Below are 14,444 nucleotides of genomic sequence, written 5' to 3'. Positions count from 1 at the left end.
ATCTGCATTGGTAGTATTTTAAAGTAAAGTATTTATCAAAATAGCAACAAGAAAAACTGTCCCGCAGTCGGTCGGTGCTGATCCCAAAAGTGGGAATGGCTGAGTGATGTTGTGTCCGGGAATTTTTTAAGTAAATATTCAGCTTGTGGTTATGCTCTTGCAGTCAAACAGAAGCACCGCGGTTTTATGGATGCATCTGACGGCAGAGAATACTGAAGAGGAATGATGTCCACGAAGAACGCTATCACGAAGGAACTGAGCGGTAGGTGTTCACTTGCAAACGCATCAGTGATTACCTGCCTGTCAGTTCCGAGTTGGATATGCCTTTTTTCAATACATACATACTTATTCTCTGTATTTCTAACTGCATCAGTTTGTGCGAAGGGTCGAACAAACTGCGGTTCGTTGTAACTTTTGCACAATTACAGGCGTTGTTCACAAAGTCCACTTTTTTAATCTGTAGTGGTTCATGGTTCATCATGTCTTCGCCGTAGCGTAGTCCTCCGGCGGTGCCTGTAGACCCACCGTCGCATCTTGCCTACGGATCCGAATAGTTTAGATGTTTGCCTCTGGTTAAAGTGTTCGCGCCGCCCTGGTTCCCCTCGCACAGGGGTTGCGTGTTTGCGTAATTTGATATATATATATATATATATATATATATATATATATATATATATATATATATATATATATATATATATATATATATATATATATATATCGTTATCAAAAGGGGCCACTTTCCTCGATTGTGTGGCATGCTAGCCGTCGCGACTTCGCTTTCATTTGTTGACGTAACTGAAATCAAATGGAAAATATCGTGTGAAGGAAAAGCATCGTATCATTGTGAAAGTGTTCGATGTAATCGTGCCGAGCTGTAACCAGTGACATAGTCTTGTTTTTTTACGTAGTATAACTGACGGCCTTATTTGGTAACCGTTTCCACAGTTGTGCTGCTGATCACGCCTCCTGTTATCTCGACCTACTCACAAACACTGCGCGATAATCAGACGCCCTGAAATGTGTTGCCCGCTCTAAGCGCATCACCACTTGATGGTACTTTCGATTGTGCCGATACTCTTTTACTTCGTTGAAGATAGCGCTTTGCTACGGGTTTGTTACGAGTTGAAAATACCTTGGCACAACTAAAGCCAGATGATAGCTGACTTTCGAATTGGAATGTAACATGAAATTTGCACCTTGGCATATCAACTGTTAATGTAGCACCTCCCTGAAACTTTGAAGCATCTTAGTGATTCCCATCCTTATTTATACTCTTGTGTAGACATGTGTGCGCCTTGTAAATTTAATAGACCTTAAAACTGCATTATGTATTCTTTCCATTTGCTGTGATAACCACGTTGCATCAGTGCAAACTTACCACGATCTCGCTTATTTCTTGCATGTCTTAGCATGTGAAGATGTGAAGAAAGGCAGTAAAGAGAAATTAACTTCGGCAATGTCACATGTTTAATGCATAGCGATTAATGTTTAAAGAACAGCACAAGAATGAGGTGCCGTAAAAAAAAAAGAAAGAGCCGAATTCTTTTGGAACTGTGGTAGTCAAGTGGGAGCCTACTGCACCTGCTCTTTTAATTTCTTTCAATAAGTGCCTCCCACTGTTCCTAGTAAGTAGGCAGTATATTAACTGCTGCCTGCTTTCAAGCATTTATTGAAACATTTAAAATATTGACAGCGAGTGCCATATGCAGTAGCTTTTTTTGGTAATATCAAGAAATGTATGTCGAGCTGTATGTCGAAAAATGCATTGCTGCGTAAAAATGTGTTATTTTACAATAATTCCTCTGAGTTATGTGAACACCAAAGATAATTTTGGCTTACTGATATGTTAGGTATCCAACCATTCTTTTTATGTAAGTTTCCATAGTGGAGCGCTCTTCCTGTAGCTGGTGAAAGCCTTGTCATATTCTTTTCGGTTGAAGCTGTGAGAATGGGCTGAAGCTAACGACACTCTTCTGTGCTTTTTCGCACTTATCATGGTTTAAGAAGGTTCCTTATACATGGCATGTTGCACTTAAACTGAACAGCTGAGTGTGCTTATGTTAGCAGTGCTACTGTGAATGCCACTAGTTCTGCATGAACATGTGTCATACAGATGTACACAAGTTCTGTTACTTGAAATAGAAACAGCTTTCAGGGCTGTTAAAATTTCCGCTCTTTACTGGGAAATAACCTTTCCTTTTATGAACTCAGCCAACGTAAAATCACTTGTTCACTGACGTTACCAATGTTCTGGCATCTGAAAATAATAAAGACGAAATTCTTCGCCACCTAAACACTCGTCTTTCACAATAACTTTTTGTCTGCATTTGCCTATTTTTTTATGCTATTTGTAGTCCATATTCCTTTCTACATGTTTACTTAAGACCTATATTTACACTTCAATAGTCTATTTTTGATATGGTAATTTTTGTATCATGTTAAAACTTGTGTACATGTGACTCTCTTTTTTATGATTTGTATAAATATATGCCGACTATACCACATAATTTTTGAAGCTTCCCTTACCCAATCCTGTATTTTGGGCCTGTAACATGTTTCGAATGCACACAAACACACACACATGCATGCATGCATGCACATAAGAAAAAGGCTGTGGAAGTGTATGTAAACATCCCAAGTTCCAATTTTGTCATCTACAATGTGTAAAAAGTTGTCATCATGTAGCAAAAACTATAGTACCTATGTTTATCTTGTGCGATACAAACTGTCCTTGTAACAAGAGTAAATAATGTGGGACTGAAATTTTCTTGAAATGTCTTGAAAAATATTTCTCTGTGCTTAAAACAACTTTAATTATTGCAGCTTCGGCTTTCTCATTTTAAATGTTTCATCTAAAAAAATCAGTTGAGAACTCATTCTATGGGAAGTATTACAACTTTAATTAAGATAAGAAAATGGCCAGTAAGGATGGCTTGTTATTACAGCCTTCTTGAGCAACTTTGGACAGCACGTGAGATTTTGTAGTTTTTATGTGAAGAGGCTTGATCTAAAGAATTTCATCGTTCAAGGTAACCAGACCTTCGGGATGAACATAAACTGTTACTAGTCATATGGAATTATGGCCATGATAGACAATAGCAAATTTAAGTGCTGTAACTGTTACACAAGTATCATGAGATAAGACCACTTTTCTGCTTCCCATAACTTTATAGTGCTCTGCGAAACCTATCGGCATTCATGCAGTATTATCTTGAGTAGGCACTGGTGTAAGTTCTTTGCAAGGTGACTTTGATGCGTCATGCGAAACGATTTCTCATATCAGCAGCATGGCTTAGCAACAGGTATCCTATTGAATACCTGCCAGCTTTTACTGTTTTATTATAACAGAATGCCAGTTTTTTAGAATTCTTTTATGACTTGTATTGACAATAATAAATTTGATTTTTCATTAGCATCCAATTTAGGTTGAAATATATTTGTGAAAGCAATGCGATCCCTGACCAATTTCTCAGCCTGATTTTTCGGTTATATTAGATTATTTGTACCTACCTATGCTAACAACATTCACCTTCGGTAGTTAAATGCCCTGTGAATAAAAACCATGCACACGTTTTTTATCTGTGCAGGTCATTATTCTGGATATAGAGAATAATGTCTTTTCTTACAGAATGCCCTTGCTGAATTTCCTGAATGAGTAACAAAACAATTTGAGTATTTCTCACCAAAGTTTAGTATTTTTCCATTGCTAACGTTGTCTAGTCAGCTATTGGAATTGGTTAATGGAAAAATTGTGATTGGAAAACTTCTATGACTAAAAAAAGAAGGTTTCTTTTACGATGCTGTACACAGGTTTTTAAACGAAGCGGTACAGATTTTTAAAACTTAATGTAGCCCCCCACCTCCCAGCCCCACCCATTCCAACCTATTATATTTTTTTGCCAAATCATAAAACCATATACATGCAAAACATGGTTTTGGCTAAATATGGGGCTCCTGAACACATGAACCATGAAATTATCATGTAGCAGTTTATAAATTTTTGTTAGTAGATGCTGCAGCCCATAATGGGACCATTACAGGTGTAGGAAAATGAAAGCCATAGATATGTGATAGTGTGGCTTGTCAAACAGTAATGAAAAATAAAATATAAAACATCTGCATAAAAACTGTTAAGAGCATTCAGTAGTTTTCCGGAACTCCTTTAGTGATAAAAAACAGGCACTACCTGGCACATCATTCCAGTGTTCAGTATTCATAGGGAAAAATTTCTATTTAAATGTGTTAGTGCAAATGTAAATATGGATAAGCCGAGCTGGTTGCTACTGTGGCTAGGGGCTTTGCACCTCATAGGTTGTTGTTAGAGGAGATGTGAGGCGAGTAAAACAGGGAGTGCAGGAGATCTTGGGGTACGCGGTGCAACACTAATCGGAAAAAGAATGTCCAGACAATATGACAGGGAAAAGTTTGCCATAGTGGCAACATATGCATATATGCACATAATGCCTCTTTTGTGAAAAATGGGTGCTCAATTATAGGTACTTGTACTCATATGGACATGATATGACTATGCATGTTCTGCAGTGTTACTTACTTATGTACAACTGAACATTGGAATTTTAATCTTTTAGAAAAACAAATTATTTCTGTATGAATGAATGAATGAATGAATAAACTTTATTAAAAGTCCGGCAGTTTCCTTTGGGCGAGGCGGGGGGAAGAGGGGATTAACCCCTGTTCCGTCCCACCCTACGTTGATGATGATGGTGTCAGGTGACGGCTCGAAGTCCTTGGACCCGGGCGGCATCTTCGGCTTGCTGGACGGCCCAAAGTATAAATGAGAGGAAAATTTCCGCTCACTTTGCTGTTCTCTTCTCAATTACAGACAGCATTCGACATGTGCTGGACCGCAGTGCCAAGGTGTCTTTCAAGTGTATGGTGCGCTTGGAGATCAAACAAGACAAAACGGAGAACAGAGTGCTGGTAATATTCCCGCCATTTAAGAATTCTGTGGCATGATTGAGCTTGAAAAAAGGGCGTTAGTTTCATAAACAATACTAAAATGGAATATCATGTCAAGTTACATTACTGCTACCTGTTACAGAAGCATTAACTGATAAAGAACGCACTGATGGAACATGAGATGCATCACTGCTATGAAGTTTTTCTATCGGCTTCCTGCAAAGTTGTAAACTTAGACGATGCCTACATGTGTCTCATTAATTATTTAGGACAAAAAAAGCTCCATTGCTTCCCAGATAACTTTTGGTGCAATCTAGTAAGTTAAAATAAACATTTCCTGGAAAAAAAAACAATGCAAGGAAATACCTTCATGACATCGCACTGACATACTGGTGCTGTGCGAAATTCTAGTGCAAAATTGGGAAGTCAAAAATACTATTTTTAGTTCCTCCATTAATAATAAACCTTTTTTCATCAAATTAATGAGTATGAGGTTTTGAAGGAACACTTTGATATCCTAAACATATTTGATGTTGCTGTTAGTGTGCCTTTGAATATAACATATTGTAAGGATGTTTCACTTGTGTGTAATTGGCATAGTTCTGGTTTATACTTTTTTTTTTCAGTGATTTTAAGGGGACAGGGTAAGCAAAAATTTGAAAAAAAAGACTGATTTTATTTTTTTTCTCTAAATATGAAAGTAGATTGTTTTCCGTATGTTTTTATATATCACACTTCATCTTGCAAAATTTTTATCAACCTAAAAAAGCAAACTGAAAGCAATGCAACCAGCCACATGCCCCCTTTTACAGACGTTGTTTTCGTAGCTTTCTAGTGTCGTAAATAGACGAGAATGAAGTTTATCTTTTTTTAGGTGAACGAAAAGGCTGTCTGGCAACAGTGTTTAAGTGTTTAGCCAGTAGTGAATAAATAAGTCAGAAAATGTTGCCAGAATGGAAAACGTGAAATTTAATTACTTACTTTGAACCCTGTTTTCTTAAAACAAAATTTTTCGTCATGTTGGTGCATTTATTTTCAAAATGACAAAAGATAGCACGTTGATTTTTTTCAGCACATACGAAATGTTTATGTAGCAGTATACTGAACTAAAATTGAGGCTGTAGAATGCATCGTTTTAATTGATGGTGAGAAAATATACAAAAATTTGTCCAAAATCATGTAATAGATTAAATAATCAATAATAATTTTGTTTTTGGGGCAGTGCAACAATTTTAGTTCAGTGGATAGACCACAAGGCACTAAACAAAATTGTCAAACAACTGGCCGCTATCTTTATTAGTTGCTGAGTAGAGTGCACCACAATATGCCCAAAAATACATGGGATGTATGTTCCCTTAAGGTAGTAGTTTTTTTTTAATGCATTGAAAGTCTAGGCATAGTGTGCCCAGCACAGCATTAAATGTTTGAAGAGGTTTTTGTTGTGAAAATTATGAATTTTATTAAATCAAGTAGGGCGACAGGTGAGTGTCATCAATTCAGCCTCAGTAGAACACGAGAAATCGATTCAAACACCCGAAAGAGAACATGCATGTCTCAGAGTTCCAGTGAAGTAAGCAATATTTGGGAAAAGCCTCGTCATCGTGGTCTGTATGTGGCTGCAAGCAGTTGTCATTTAAATAATTTTGCCTGACAGTCTAGCTTCTGAAATACTTTGTAAAAATTGCCTTTATGCATGGATGCACTTTAATGGCAATTGGCTGCAGTTTCTGGAGCTCGTTGTTATCAGAGCCGTCCATTTACAAGCAATAACTATCGTGTAGTGCAGGTAGAATGCGTAGTATCTTCATTGGCTGTTGGTCTGTACGCTTTGTGTCGCTGTGCGCGTGCTCTTCAGATGAATTTTACTGGAACTGCTACATGCACCCTTTTCTTTTGTGATCTTGACAAGGGCCAGTCCTTGCATGGGGACGGGTAATTTTAGTCACACTCATCTGCCCATTTTAGTGAGATCCCCATGATCCCTTTTTACTAAGTGTGAGTCCTATCCTCTTAATAAAAAGTTTATATGTTCATGTCTTCAATCATGCATGCCACCCACACATGCGTGGTGCCCCATTAGTACCCATAACTGTGACCTCTTTTGTAGCCATTGCTTAGTCTCGGTTCAGCAGCAGGGGTGGATACATTTGTCCTCTGTACCATCCATACCATAGAAATGCCATTTATCTCTAAAGCTCTCCATGAGGATGTCCTAGGACACTATGTTATGTGCTTAGAAATGGAAAGCAGAAAAGCTGCTGTATTTTTTTTAGATGGAATTTCAGGAAGTAAGATTGAGGATATGGCTCTTGGATAAATGTTGTTCTTACACAAGCGTTAGCAGAAATCTGCTGCATAACGAATATTTTTCAGGTACTGAAAGTGTGTTACAGTAACAGAATTCATCATTTACTTACTATCTGTTCATTAAAAAATTTAGTTGATTTAATATTAGCTTGAAGGTAAAATAATTATTTGTTTCTTTTCAGGCATTTTCTTCATGTAGGTTTTTTATCCTCACTGCCAAAGTACCAACCAAGGTAAACTGCCCTTATTCATTTGTTAAGGGCCATTTAACACCACCAGTACCAACCTTGACAATTGACTACGGGCAATTTTTTTTTTTTTAAGCACTCAATGCAACATGCGAAGTCACTTTCTGAAAAATATTTTTGCCCAACCTAGTGTTCTTCATCAGCTCAAGCGCTATTGGTGCTTTCACATAAAGCATGAAAGTGTGCTGCATAAAAGCCATTGGTGAAAACTGTATTCTGTCATTAAAAGGGCCTTAGAACACTTTTTGAACATGGTTGGAAACATTGTAGTGCAGTATGCACCATGGAATTCGCAATTGAATTTTAAAGTCTGCCAGAAATCGCTTGCTTTTCTATCGACAAATGATGCCATATATTCGAAGTCAACTGCATCAGTTACCCAAGAACACATGCCATTGGCTGATATGAGCTGCATAGTTTCTGCTGCCGCCACTGTGTGCTGGACATGCCGGCACGGTGCTCTGTATACAGTGCTAGAATTACACTGTAGAATTACACCAGTGCACTGATGATCACACTGAAAGTTAGCCGCATGTTGAAAGAAAACTAGAAAAAGAATGTGCTCAAGGTCATGACACACACTGATGTATGGACGTAGCTTCTTGCCCCCTTGTCATCCCCCCTGCTGTGTAGATTTCAGTGTGCTGGCTCGAACAAAAGCAGAGAGAAAGCGCTAAGAGCATGCGAGAAATCCCTGTAACTCTGCTTGTCCTAGACGGATTCTAAAAATTTTTGTGGCAGTCAATTTGTGAGGCAATCAACTCTCATAGTGATTACTTGGAAATGTGTTGCAGGGCCCTTTTAAGAAACCAAGACATCTTTTTCATACGAAGATGGAGATGGGTCTTGCAACATACCATATGTCAATATGTCATTGGTTGTATTCAGTTGCAGTTAACCACTTTATATATATATATATATATATATATTGTAATGAAGACAGCGGCGCATGCTCGGCTAGGGGAAGGAAGAGAAGGACGAAGCTTTGAAGAATAGAACAGCCGGCCCGCAGCAAGGGTGCTGTCTCTGTGTCTCTTCCTTGACAATGGTGCAGTCTACAACCATCGAACTGTAAGCGCGAACCTTGTGCATGACACCAGTCAACGTGCAGCCGCAGTAAGCGTGAGTAGAGGACAGCGTCCAGGCCTCCTCAGCACCCACTAACCTGCCACCGCTGCAACCACCGTTCGGGGACGGCGCCTAGGCCTCCTCGACGGCTCCACACCGTTTCACTGACGCAGTGATACCTGTTCACGAGCAGGGACGCCGTCCACGCGTCCCTGACCATGGATTTATCCACTGTGAGGACCGGGACCGCCGCGTACGCCGTGGACACCGCCTATGGCTCGTCGGGCGCCTCAACTGACAACAGCGCGGAACTCTTTCGTGTCCTCACGGAACTCTGTCATCAACACCACCGCGTGACGTTGTTGAACTCCGGGTTCTTGCCTGCCGCTTCACCATTGTCGGCTGTTTGGGCAGTGCCGGTGTTCCGCGGCTATCAACTCGCTCGGCACCCACCACGCCTGGTCGGACCATCAAAAATGGCTGATTGCCGTCGACCGCCTTCGCGATGCCGTCAAGGCATGGCATGCCTACGAGGGCGTCCGACAGCAATCCTGGTCGGAGTGGTGTGCGAAGTTGACGAGTCTCTTCCGCCCACTTTTTCATGCCTGCGACTCTCTGCCTACCGTCCCACTGTCTACTGCGGACGGGAGCTCTGAGACGCACAATCCCGACGGTGCAGCTCGGGCTCCCACCCTGCCCTCCTTCGGTGACCGAGATCGTGAAGGGCACGGTGCAGCTGTGCCCGCGGTGAACAACGTGCCCGTTCTCGGATATGGAGCTCATTTGGGGCGACACGTCGATAGTTCGTCAGTGCTGTCCAGCCCCACGATAGACTACAACACCATCCTCAAGTCAGAGCAGTTGGTGAGGCCGCCTCCAAGCTCGACAGCACTTGGGCATATGGAGGCGTTGGCCCCTGTCGTGCCGGACGAACCACGAATCCACGACCCCCACCAGTCTACGCATGACTGTACCAGCACGGCCTACGCTGCACCACTCCGCAAAGTAGGCCTGTCCAGTGATGCCAACAAGGTCGGCCCTGACCAGTCTGAGCCATATGTCCAAATGCCGCAGTTTTTGGATGAGCGCGCGGACGCTCATCATTTCCTGGACGATGTTTCCTTCGAAGAAGTTGAGGTGCCTATCCCGGTTGAGGTGACAGACATCGATGACTTGTCGGGCCAGACCAACTCTCCTGCTGGCAGCACTGCTTTCGAGCGGGACAGCTCGAATACATGCGGCACATCGTCAAGACCTGCCATCTCGACCACCTCAAAGGGCACTACAGCGACAATGCTGCAAGACCATGAGCTGCGTCGCAGCTCATCTAGGGAAATCACGCACTCATTGACACAGAAGCTTCGCTGTACACCTCGCTGGAGCTCGACCAACCATTAAGCAGGCAAACTACTCCAAATAATCCGACACTCGACTCTACGGCAATTTGCAGATCTTGAGCCTTCAGCAGTTCTGCATGTTCGATTTTCAGAATGGCGACGGGACAAAGCTCAGCACTCTGGGTTGGCCCTGCGACCATGTCGAAATAGTCAGGGCCGCCCGCCAGAACCGTTGCTGAAGAACTTTCATGCCAAGTATAATCATGACCAGGAACTACGACTACAACGAAGCCGCCAATTACGTCCACCAGAGGGGAATGAGGCAGGTTTCCAAGGAAAGTCGCAGCGTGGCCGAGGACAACCACCACGGCACAGCCAATGTTGTCCCCCAGAGCCATCATCGGCAAATAATAATGCCAACCCCAGCGTCCACAGCGACAGAGCCAGCACCGACCGCCAGAGACAGTTTCAGCAGCTGTCCATGCAGTGTCGCCGCGTGGCAGTGACCGGCCTCTGCGAGGCAGCCAGTGCTGCCCGCCAGAAGCATCAGTGCTACCTATGATGGTTCAGCGCCCAGGACCCCTGAATGTTTTCACCAGCTAGGAAACAACCACCGCCAATGAAGGGTCATATTTTGGCAGGACACCTGGCTCGCAGTGTGGCCGAGTGTAATGAAGACAGCGGCGCATGCTCGGCTAGGGCAAGGAAGAGAAGGACGAAGCTTGGAAGAATAGAACAGCCGGCCCGCAGCAAGGGTGCTGTCTCTGTGTCTCTTCCTTGACAATATATATATATGTTTGGTTCGAGTTACGGTAAACACCCTGTGTGTGCGTGTGTGTGTGTGTGTGTGTGTGTGTGTGTGTGTGTGTGTGTGTGTGTGTGTGTGTGTGTGTGTGTGTGTGTGTGTGTGTGTGTGTGTGTGTGTGTGTGTGTGTGTGTGTGTGTGTGTGTGTGTGTGTGTGTGTGTGTGTGTGTGTGTGTGTGTGTGTGTGTGTGTGTGTGTGGAGGGATAGAGCTTCTAATTTTTTTTTATTAGTTTCAGTATAATGCTCTTAGCGGAAAATGGTGATCTAATGAAATGCATAGTTGCCTTTTTTGATCTGTGTTATACTTCTCTCATTGTTGGCAGCACTCCACTTACCATTGCAGGGGCAAATAAATATGTCGTGGAAGTACAGTCATAAGGGCTAATTCGCAGTACTTGTGTGTTTCAACACTGAACTTAAGGTAAATAGGTGAACCAAGACATGCAAACACAGTGTGCAGCAGTGCAATGTGCAAGGTCGGTACTTGTTAGTCACAAAAGGAAAAAAAAACTGCCGATATAGAATGACGCATCACTGTATCCTCGCTTCGTATGCGGGGCCCCATGCGTGACAGCAGTGAAGGGAGCAGCTCTCTGTACAGCATGTTTTTCTTCCCATCCAGCATTTCTGCCAACAGCACCATTTTCACCCAAAACAAATTACAGTCCTCGTTAATGCTTGAAAAAGTGGGCGTTGTTTTCTACTGGCCTCCATGCTCTCAAATACTCTCAAACCAGTCTGCTGGCAGCCAGTGCAGAAGCTGCGGTCAAGAATAATCCGGCTCTCTGGTGCTGTCGTCTGCTAGGACGCCGTCCGTCGTGTGGATGCGCCTGCAGGCAGATCGTCCACGTCTACGACAAATTCGGATTCGGTCCACTGTCTGAATGCACCCTTACTGACGAGAAAGTTCTCATAATTTTTCTCACCAGCAGTTAGTCTTGAATGTTTATTGTACCAGGATCAGTTATGCACTGCAATCAGCATGCATGCTTTATCTTTTTAAAATAAATTTTATTACCACTTTTGAACGTGAAAGCTTTATGTACATTTATGTTAGGATCACTAGATAATTTTTGTTTATTGTATGAAATCATCTAGGCTGCATCAATTTATTACTGTAAATGTAAAGATAAGATTATGTAAAATAACGCAGGAAATTTAGACCTGGCATTGTCCTATTGCGCACTTTTGGGTTCCTATTTCTCCTCATCCTCATGTCTGAATGCAATATATATATATATATATATATATATATATATATATATATATATATATATATATATATAATAAAGGCGTTTATTGACGGCAATAGTCGACGAAGCACAACGGTGACAGTCAAGACAGAGCGCGGGCTCTGAGCGCGAGGAGCGTGCTCTCCGAGAAGAGCTGAAGAGGACGACCCACTAGAAGGCGCTCGAGAGGGCGACCCATTACAGACTTCCAATGCTTCGCTACAATATATATATATATATATATATATATATATATATATATATATATATATATATATATATATATATATATATATATATATATATATATATATATATATATATATATGCATAAAGAAACAGACCAGTGAAATGCAATATTTAAAGCATTGCTGAGTCAAAAAGAAAGCAGAGCATTTTTCTGGGGAACAGAACTCTATTGCAGCACAGCATTTAAACATAAAGAAATCCTCTCTTCCCCCTTCTCAAAGAAAGGAAGAAAGTATATATATTGCTTAGAATGGCTACAGGTATGTACTAGCTGTGGTTGGGCTCAGGCTTTTGGCGACCTTGAGGCTTGCCAGGCCATGTGGGAGGTCTAGAGGTAGTACTTCATGTTATTAGTTTCTGCGTAAATAATGCCCCATGGCAAAAAATTTTTGAGGATGTTTATTGGTGTAAGGCACCTCAAGCAAAAAAGCACTGTTTAATCTGTGCGTGCACTCCATGTCTCTGGAAACCCTCTAACCGTCTGCATGTATACCACGCACGTTTTGTCACATAGGAGCACACAACTTCTGGGCACACTCAATGTGTTCTGTCACCTGTGGTGCTTACAGTTACTGTTGAGCTTATATACCGTAACTCAAGTGATGCGTAGTGACCCTCTATATGCTGAGGAGGTTCCTGGAGTTTAATAAAGACCGGTTACAGCTGCTGTTGCCCTTCTCACGTGATGAGGAGCTGACATCTGTCACAATGGTCACTTCACTGTTAGAATGACATGCAGTTTTAGAATGCTGCCACGCATGGTTTGTGCTTGTTAAAAAATACCTGCGCATATTGTTTGTCAGTGTACATTATTTTTGCATATAGAAAACGCACCATTATGTAAGACTGTCACAAAACGGGCATGTACAGGAAGCATGCCACCACTTTCTAAAGCCAGCGTCAAATTTCAAAACCTGGCTGCCAGCTTCAACCGAGCTAACACTGCCACCAACGGCTGTGCACAAGACCGCTTGCCCGCACTCCGAAGAAATCACTCTGAGGCAGCCAGTGGCCTTGAAATCGACTGAGCCCGAAAACCCAGGATCGCTCCGGAATTCGCGGCACAATGCAACAATGCAAACCCACAACCACGCCAGACACCCATCGAGCTTGCGAGAAGGTTCTCACACATTCCCAAGTGTCCAGTATACTACAAATATTTATATCAGAAAATCTTGAACCCAGGTGCATATCAATATAAATGTGTGGAGATAGAGGAAATTAGCGAAGAAATGAAGACAGGAAGAGTCAGCCAGTCTCCTAGATATTTTATAATACGTATTACATACATTCGTTAACATATGATTTACTTGTTAGCTGGGACCTTCCTGGCTACTTAGCACAATCAGAAGAGCCAATTCCACCGCAGTAACTTAAACAGCTTTCACAAAACCCAAGGCACTGCTATGCAGATAATATGCAGTACATTAGAAGTGAAGAAACATATGACTTCAGTTTAGTAGGTGTCATATTCCCTGCCTTATTGCATTGGTGTTACTTCTAGCTGTGTGTTCTTTTTTTGCACACCTTTGTTTCACCTATGTTCCACCTTTTTTTGGTTCCCTTGAGGCACGCCGGATGTGAAAATACCTGTCGTAATTCAGTCTGATAAAAATGGCTCTATACCTCAACATGTGGGCAGGGAAAGCAGATATTAAAATAATGAAACTACTTTCACAACTTCTAGTCAAAATGCCCCATTGATGCACATTAACTTAGCTCCGCTATATTTTGTTGAGTATATTTTACCTAAAATTGAGACGGTATCTGACATCAGGTAAAACAAGCGCGTGTTGCTGCACAAAATTAAATTTTCACCTTTGCCAAGACCTATGTCAAAAGTTTAAACAAGTGTTCTGGCACTGGACTATTTATTATAGTTTTACTGGGACTGCCTCAGTGTTTAGTTTGTGGCCAAACATAGGCTGAATATCAGCCTTTTGCATATTTATCATCACTTGTTCACTTTGCTGCACAATATGTCTGCCTAAAGATGTTTTGGGGGTAAAGTAGAACTCCTGGGTATTTGCATATTTTGTATAAACCCATTTGTTTTAGGAAACATTTCAAATACAGAGAATCTCGCCCATATTTAGCTTCTTATGAAAAATTGACTCCCGAAATGGCTATTTATGACCAAACTTAATTTTTAGCTATAAGACATATCTGCATCCTCATACAAGAATTGTCTTGATTTATAGATAATAAAAAGCATTGCTTCAGCAATGCTTTTTATTATCTGTAAATCAAGCAATCAATCAAAGCATTGCTGAA

The 14,444-nt window shown here is 41.6% G+C and overlaps 1 protein-coding gene across 5 annotated transcripts in view; it reads left to right on the top strand.

Annotated features, from left to right (window-relative positions):
* Positions 1-69: 69 nt before the first annotated feature.
* Positions 70-14,444, top strand: part of LOC119374584 (F-actin-uncapping protein LRRC16A) — a 127,994-nt gene continuing 113,619 nt past the window's right edge. For 3 of the 5 annotated variants that reach the window (XM_037644773.2, XM_037644766.2, XM_037644756.2), the window contains exons 1-3: positions 77-262; positions 4,847-4,944; positions 7,413-7,463. In XM_037644773.2, the coding sequence (XP_037500701.1) occupies positions 223-262; positions 4,847-4,944; positions 7,413-7,463 (189 nt within the window). In that variant the 5' untranslated portion in view covers positions 77-222. Of the gene's footprint in view, positions 263-4,846; positions 4,945-7,412; positions 7,464-14,444 lie in introns of all 5 variants that reach the window. The other 2 variants (XM_037644777.2, XM_037644750.2) reach the window with 1 other exon arrangement.

The sequence above is a fragment of the Rhipicephalus sanguineus genome, chromosome 1 (genome assembly GCF_013339695.2).
Source record: "Rhipicephalus sanguineus isolate Rsan-2018 chromosome 1, BIME_Rsan_1.4, whole genome shotgun sequence".
NCBI classification, from domain to species: domain Eukaryota; kingdom Metazoa; phylum Arthropoda; class Arachnida; order Ixodida; family Ixodidae; genus Rhipicephalus; species Rhipicephalus sanguineus.
This window is presented reverse-complemented; position numbering and strand designations above follow the sequence as displayed.